The sequence below is a fragment of the Grammomys surdaster genome, unplaced genomic scaffold (assembly GCF_004785775.1).
Source record: "Grammomys surdaster isolate TR1022 unplaced genomic scaffold, NIH_TR_1.0 125463, whole genome shotgun sequence".
Lineage (NCBI taxonomy): Eukaryota > Metazoa > Chordata > Mammalia > Rodentia > Muridae > Grammomys > Grammomys surdaster.
The window spans coordinates 255,758-263,804 of NW_021620326.1; the positions used below are offsets into that span (position 1 = coordinate 255,758).

The 8,047-nt window shown below is 43.2% G+C and overlaps 1 protein-coding gene across 1 annotated transcript in view; it reads left to right on the plus strand.

The window, feature by feature from the left end:
* Rnf150 (ring finger protein 150) overlaps positions 1-4,042 on the plus strand; it is a 223,540-nt gene extending 219,498 nt beyond the window's left edge. The window contains exon 7 of the mRNA XM_028786301.1: positions 2,317-4,042. Coding sequence (XP_028642134.1) covers positions 2,317-2,435 — 119 coding nt within the window. The 3' untranslated portion in view covers positions 2,436-4,042. The remainder of the gene's footprint in view (positions 1-2,316) is intronic.
* Positions 4,043-8,047: the final 4,005 nt, after the last annotated feature.

Below are 8,047 nucleotides of genomic sequence, written 5' to 3' on the forward strand. Positions count from 1 at the left end.
CCACCTCCTCCTCTTCCTCCTCCTCCTCTTCCTCCTCCTCCTCTTCCTCCTCCTCCTCTTCCTCCTCCTCCTCTTCCTCCTCCTCCTCTTCCTCCTCCTTGTGTTAACCTTTTTAGTTCCTTGCTTGCAATTATAACAACATTCTCACATCAGCCTTGCAGCAAGCAAGCTTTAAGTACTTCTGAATTCATTTCTGGTATATTGTTATGCTGAAATGCCATTAAGGGTCTATTTATGTAACTCTGAACACTTGGGAAACTTCACTTAGGTGAGTATATGAACATCATTTTTTAGAAGTGATGTTGTTTTTGAGCTATTTTATGTTATTGGACTTGCTACATGTTCAGTTACGATACCACAAATAATGGTTAAGTGAATGGGTCTGCACTTCTAATTATTGCTCTGTAGAAAATACTGGAAATAAAATTATTAGATGAAAATTTTATAACTCTAGTGGAAGAATGAAGTGGAATAATGGTCTCTAGAGACTGGGAAGGGGAGCAGGAGAGGAAATGGAAGGAATTTTAACAAGGATTCCTGAGTCACAGTGGAGAAATTTGTTCTGGGTTTCTTAAAATAGACAGGGGTAAGTGTTGGTTAAAACAATATGTGGTATATTACAAAACGGGTAAAGAAATAAAAATCTCCAGATATAAAAAGGATAATGTTGAAGACATGGAAACATTTATTACCTTAGATTATTATATACTACATAAGCATATTAGATTATCATCATGTGCCATATCCAAGATGTACAAATAGTATGTCTCAAATTAAAAGAATTTACATTTTTAAAAGATTTATATTTCCATTTGCAGTGCTTCTGCAAGCCCGTCTCAATATACTTTTGACCGCAACATTTTCTTTTTTAAAGAGTAACAATTACATTTGCAAAAAGGAACACTTCAACTTTACTTCTACTTATAATGTATCTGTATTATATTCTTCTGTGCCTGCTTTTCTGTTGCATCATCTTTCTTAATGACTTAAAGACTTTTGTTGTGTTAAGAACACAGTCCTGAGTCTAAGGAGCTGGCAATCATGGGAATCTGGGCTTCATGCTCAGCCATGACCGCTTAGAAGCCACGTGCAGTGGGATACACTTACAAACTCAACATAGGGGAGGGGTACTGGGGACAGAGACAGGACTCCTGGAGCCTGCTGTCCAGCCACTCCTGACTAATCAATACGCTCTGGGAGCCTATCTCAAATGAAGGCATTGATGCTGACCTCCTGCCTCCACAAGACTCTCATCCCAGGCGGTTGTCGGCTGTGTCAAGTAGACAACTAAAACTGATTATCACAACTAAGACAATATCTTTTCTATTTGCTTTTGCTTTTGTTATTGGGTTTGTTGCAGTATTGTATTTGCTAACTTCTCGTTGCTGAGATCAAATATCTGACAAACAAAAGGAAGGAAGGGCTTGCTCTGGCCACAGTTTGAGGTACAGCCATTGTGGCAAGAAAGCTATGCAGAAGGAGTTTGAGGCAACTGATCACATCGAGTTTGATGTTAGGAAGCAGAGAGAGATGAACGCTGATGCTCAGGTAACATTCATTTGGTCCAGACCCAGCCTGTGGAAAGGCTGTCACCCACATTAACTATGTATCTTCTTACCTCTGTAACCGAGTCCAGATGCTCCCACCCAGACATGTCGAGAGGTTTGTCTCTAAGGTGACTCTGGATCCTGTTGAGCTGGCAGTCAGCATTAGCATCACAGGACTGTTGGGTTGTTGCTATTTTGGCTTTCCTCTTTTGAGAGGTGGCCTCACAGTGCAGCTCAGGCTGACCGCAGACTCGGTCTTCCCGCCTCCACCTCCCCAATGCTGACTTTATAAGCGTTCACCACCAATGTCGGCCCCTATTAGTTTCCTACCACGATGGCTCACATTCAGATTTCTGACACAGTTAGAATTTATCTGGGGCTCTATTTTGAGGTGAGATTTGAATGAGAGTTTTTACAGAACAGTCAATTTTTTTGTAAGACTTCTAAAGACGTGCCAGTCGATGGGCTGGAGAGACGGTCGGTGTTTTAAACTGCGGATTGCTCTTCCAGAGGACACAAGTTCAGTTCCTAGCACCTGAACTTGGCAGCTCACAACCGCTTATCACTCCAGGAGATCCAATGCCTCCACAGGCACCTGCACAAACATACATGCAGACTCATGTGACAATCTACATCATATGCTTAATAAAAAAGAACAAAAACTAGATCTTAGAAAGAGAAACACTACTAGGAACAATAATACTAAGAAGGAAGCATCCACAGATGTAGCTTGACGTTGACTGTAAACTTTGTCTTGTCCCCCTCTCAGGTGACCAAGAGCCAGCAGTGAGCAGTGATTCTGACATCTCACTAATTATGGCACTGGAAGTGGGCCTGTCTGACGTAGAACTTTCCACTGACCAAGACTGCGAGGAGGTGAAATCTTGAGATGGTAGAAACAGACAAAAGAAAACATAGGAATCAGGGGGACAGGAAGGAAGCATGCTCCGAGAATCGAACTGAATTCACGGCCTTCAGATCACCATGGCAACCCCAAGGCACTCTGTTCCAGGGTGGTAATGAAAGCAATATCTAAAGTCTCCCAAGTCAGGATGCGGGGTCCCATCTCTGCAACAGCCTGTGGCCTTGATGTGGAAGTTGAAAGCTGGATTCCTTGGTGTTCGTGCAGATGGGTGGCAGACCGGAAGGAGACCTTCAGAGCATCTTCCCTTGATTTCAGCTCTGCTATCTTCTTGCTCTTGTTTGGGAAAGATGGTTTCATTCCCTTGGCAATTTCTTTTTAAAGTTGATGTAGAGTTTACATCGATCCCTCTGTTTTCCCGTTGATTCACGTGAGCCCGTATACAGAGGTCTGTTTAGGAGTCCCAGTTGCTGCTCCAGTGATTGGTTTGTACCACATCTTGGGATTCATAGTCATGAGTTATCAGTATGACGTGTGTATGACTTTGAGGATCACCTCAGCACACTAAAACTGTGGGAGGCCAGATTTTATCAAGCATCTAACCCCCTCCTCTAAGTGGGTCTTGTCAAGCCCAGCTGCCAGACAGCAACACTAAGTTCTGGATCTGCTGAGTTGGTTGCTCGTTATTTTCAGCTCTGTCGCATGGGCTTCCACTTGTCATGTTCTGTCAGGGGCCAACTTGGCAGGAGAGAACTGTCAGGGAGGAATGTCTAAAACTCAGAATTCCCCAAAGGACACCATGACAAAGCTCAGAGTATGTGGAACTATAAACCTAGTTAAAAACAAACAAACAAACAAACAAACAAACAAACAAACCTGATACCCCATCTTCCCAGGGTAGGGAAGATCCCTGACTCCCTGATTTCCCCCAAGGCCTTAGCAGTTTATCTCCTTCATAAATGAATTCCATGGGTACAAGGTATAGAAAAGATGCAATCATTTTTCTTAGGTCACTGGCATCCAGGTGTAAGCTTACTTCAGGGACTGTCCTGTTAACCCTCACCAGCCTACATGGAAAGATCTAAATAAGTCCTTAACAGTTTGCATCTTGGGTCTTCCTGAGAGCATCCAGGTATCAAGAGGAGAATGAGGTATGATCTGATAAAGTCTGAATCGAAATGTGCATCATCATGGGAAATTGCTAAGTTGAGTTTCTTCGGATTTGTAAGAATCAAATAAGATTAAAAGAAAAAAAAACAAATGACTATCAAAACCCACTGTATTATAAAGTGGTTTATGATTTCATTCTCTTTTTATCTGAAACAATAACAAAAGGATACTGTCTTTCAAGTGGACAGTATTGTGATACACTCGGCAATACTAGAGGCAGAGGTGACCAGTCTGTATCCCTCTGAACAATCAGGAGGATCTCCTCCTCCTCTTCCTTCTCCTTCTTCTCTTCCTCCTTCTCCTCCTCCTTCTTCTTCCTCCTCTTCATCCTCCTCCTCTTTCTCTTCCTCCTCCTCCTACTACTCCTCATGGCTAGCAGTTGGCAAGGTCATACAGAGCAGAAATTAACCAGGGAAGCAAGCTCTTTCCACTGAGCTGTATTTATGTATTTGATTTGGGCTTTTCCACCTCATTACACTAATATCATTCAAACAGCACTCGGTTGAGCTGTAAATCCTTGCTGCCCACTGCAATTTTGAGTCCAGGGGAATGGAATTCTCTGCTGCTCTTTTTTCTTTCTTTCTTTTTTTCTTTCTTCCTTTCTTTCTACTTTTAATGTGTTCCTATTTGATGATACATGAGAAGAGAACAAGGCAAGAAAAATGATAACAAGCTTCAGAAAAGTCACCTCTGGCTAAGGTCTAGCACATCCCATAATTTAACGCCAGCCTCTAAGGACTGAGATGCTTGCTCCATGGCAAGGAAACAGGTGAGTGCTAAACCAGATTCTGTCAGATGAAGTTTTGGAGATGAGTCTCAAGGTCCCCTCATTCTTGGATCACACATTTGCACTTCTCCAGGGAGATCTATATTGTGAAAACAGCTGTGCCACACAGCAAATTTTCATATTTAGTCTAACGACATTAGAGTAATTCAACAACAAGAGAAATACAAAATTACATTGCATGACCAGAGAGGAAAAGATCTGATGGGTGTTTTCTGGCCAGTGGTCAAGTAAATCACTGATTACATACAAAAGCCCTTGACCTGATAACCTACAGGATGCTAGTGAACGGAGGAGGGTCCAAGAGGCCCATCCTTGGCCTGTGGATCTGACTTCAAGGAGACCCTGTGGCAAACTCCCTGAGCTTTTGACAGTCTCTGCTTACCAAAGAGCTTTGAAAGACTTCCCTGTGACTTTCATGGCAAAAGAAAGATTAGCAAGAAAGTTTCCTCTTGAGATAAACTAGAAAGGCTCTTACTATAGACTTTGCTGTCACCTTCTACAATGAGGAGACCCTGGCCTGAGGACCCAGTAAGCCACACATGGCTGTGCAGCCCAGGAGTGCACACTGAATATGCATTTACAGGCATGCATTTTTCTGGAGCAAGTGGTGCACCAACTCTGTCACACAGCCTAAGTCATATATATATAAATTCCCATTAGCCACATTTTAAGAAGCAAAAAAAAGAAACAGGTGAAAATAATTTAATAGTAGTTTACTTAATCTAATGTTATTGTTTTGATATGCAAAAGATATAGAAAGTGTTAGGAAAACATTTTCCTCTCTTTTTTGTTACCTAGTCTAAATCTGCTGCGTCTTTTACACACCCAGCATATCGTAATTTTTACTATTCACACTTTCCGTAGCCACGTGTGCCTAGTAGCCACCAGCTGGGCAGCACAGCCCAAGAAATATTCTAGAATCCTTAGTGTTCCCGACTTTGACAGAAGAAAAAGGATAAGATTACCTTTATTTTCCCACCAAAAGAAAACCAGAATTTAGCCAAGTTACCTAAGGAGACAGCCAGAGATGTTCTTGTTTCATAATTAATAGTGGCTCAAATAGTCTTTATTAACTTCCTAAACATCGTGTCCACTGTCATCAGCAACTGTTACTTCTCTGACCAGTTTCGTGTTAAAAAACAACAAGACAACCAACCATGTTGACTTGGTGCTGAAATAAATTTACACCCTCACTTCAATGACAGACCCGAGACTCATGTTTGAGGCTTACACCCCTCATTTCTATGACCAATCCCGAGACTCGTGTGTGACACTTAGCCAAAGAGAATTTACCTCAACCCCTAGTTCTTCCTGGCTGCCTAGTTCTAGAGCAGTAGAAATCAGAGACAGGAAAGGCATAGGGAACCACAGGCTGAGCCACACACACAATCTGTGTGGCCTTGTCGAGGAAGGCTCTCTGAGGCTTGAGACTGTCCAGCCTCTACTTGGTGAATGGTGAGCAGCTTTCTGTTCAGCTTTGTCCAAGACTGAGAGAGGAAAAGAGCCCTTGAACTCCCTCAAAGTCACTTTCAGAATGGCTTCCTCCTGTGTGGTTAGTCATTCTAAAAGGCCACTGCCTCCTGAGGACAACATTTGAACAAAGCCCCTTGGGCTTGGCAGCACCTTCAGTGTCAGTTCTGGTCACATACTCAAGAAATGGATACAGTGTGGAGAGAGTAGATGATGAAGGTATCAGAGGCAGTCTGGCAATGGTGGCACACATCTTTGATCTCAGCACTCAGACAGATGGATCTCAGTGAGTTCCAGTCCAGCCTGGTCTATGAAGCATGTTCCAGGACAGCTTCATAGAGTAACCCTGACTGGAGGCAGGGCTTGGGGGTGGGGAATAGTAACAGAGGCACCTAGCTATTTCAACATCGTATGTGACATCCTGGCCATGGGAGCCAGTCTCTCTCCAGAGAGATATTGTTGTTATTGTTGTTGGTGGTTTTGCTTTGATATTTTCATCTGTGTGTATTCAAGGGTCTTGGTGTAGCCCATTAAGAATGGCTGTGCCCAGAGTAGCCATTTCCTTTACGGCACAGACATCCCTGGGACTATCACACTTCCAGAACCAAAAAAGGACATCAGTCTGTCTAAGATTCTTGGTGTAAGCTTAGTCAGTGATGAAATAAATTGCAGACCACAAGAATTTAATGAAATTTAGTTGTCCACTGGATGCATCTCCTTGGCTGAACACCATGAAAATTACCAAATAAAAACTTTCAGAAATTTTAGGAGAGACCATCACGCTCTCTACAAAGAGAAGGCTCAGCCTTCTGCAGTACTGAGACCATGGAGGTGATGTCCTGTAGCATTTTTTTTAAATGTATAAGATGCTCTATCTGTATGTACAACTGCAAGCCAGAAGAGGGCATCAATCCCATTACAGATGGTTGTGAGCCACCATGTGGTTTCTGGGAGTTGAACTCAGGACCTCTAGAAGAGCAGTCAACACTCTTAACCACTGAACCATCTCACCAGCTCCCATAGCACTCTTAACTACTCTTCCCTGGGTTTCTTGTGCGTATTCCTGTGTCACCCTATGTTTTTGACTACCTGTTCCTTTGCAGTGCATGTGCATGCATAAGCATACACATACACACACACAGACACACATACACACACACACACACATACACACACACACTGTCACTCACACACGTACTTTCCTTATCTTACATCCCTTTTCCTTAGTGGGATGCTCCTTGGTCCCCTCCTAACAGGTCACACGAACACAGAAGCAGGATTTGGGTGACCTGTATCTGCCATCTTCCCAGGGTCCTTATCACTTAGCATGACACACTTCTTGGACAGGACATACAGGTCACTTAACCATGTCTAAGAGGAATAGAGGCACTCCCCTTCAAAGATCGAGCTACCTGCTTTCTTGAGCAGTACCTCTGTCCCTGTTGGGAGGGAACTGGAGAGCAGGGTTGATGGTTGCATTTCACAAGGGGAATGACCAGTACCCTGAAGGACATCCACAGGAGGTAGGATCTTAGATCAAAGCAGGGTGAGCTAAGTGGAAACTCTATCTGGAAATATGCCCCTCCCCTGGGTTCAGAACTTATCAATGAGTCCGAGGGAGAGCAGGTGTTTAACAAATTCAGTAGTCATGAGTTAAAACATTCTTGATTGTAAAGAAGATTGAAATAGCCTGAAAAATAAGTTAATTCTGGTCCCAGTTTCTTACTGCTATGTAGCTTTTCTCTCTCCCACTAGCTCCCAATACCAGGTCTTTCACAGGATGGACAGTAGTAGTTAAAGTCTTGTAGATACGGGAGTATTTTGCTCCACTGTGAGCCTTTTTGTGGCCTGATGTTATCATTCCATAAGTAATGAAGTGACTGTGGATCCCAGATGTGAACTTTAATTAGTTTAATCAGTCCCTTGTTCTGTAAGAGCCTGTCTCAGTCACCGACCCCTCCCTGTCTTATGTCTTATAATCAAGTGGCTTTTTCATGAACCTCAGTGCCCAGATCCTCTAACCCAGTGGCACTATAGATGCCTACCCTCACTACAGAGCTGCTTTCTCTTTAGCCACTTGATATGTGTTCAAGGAGGAGGAGGAGGAGGAGGAGGAGGAGGAGGAGGAGGAGGGAATATGCTGCTCTAAAGAGGCAGACAGAAAATCCACAGAGAAAGGAGAGATAGCTGAGTAACCCAAAGTCATTGCTG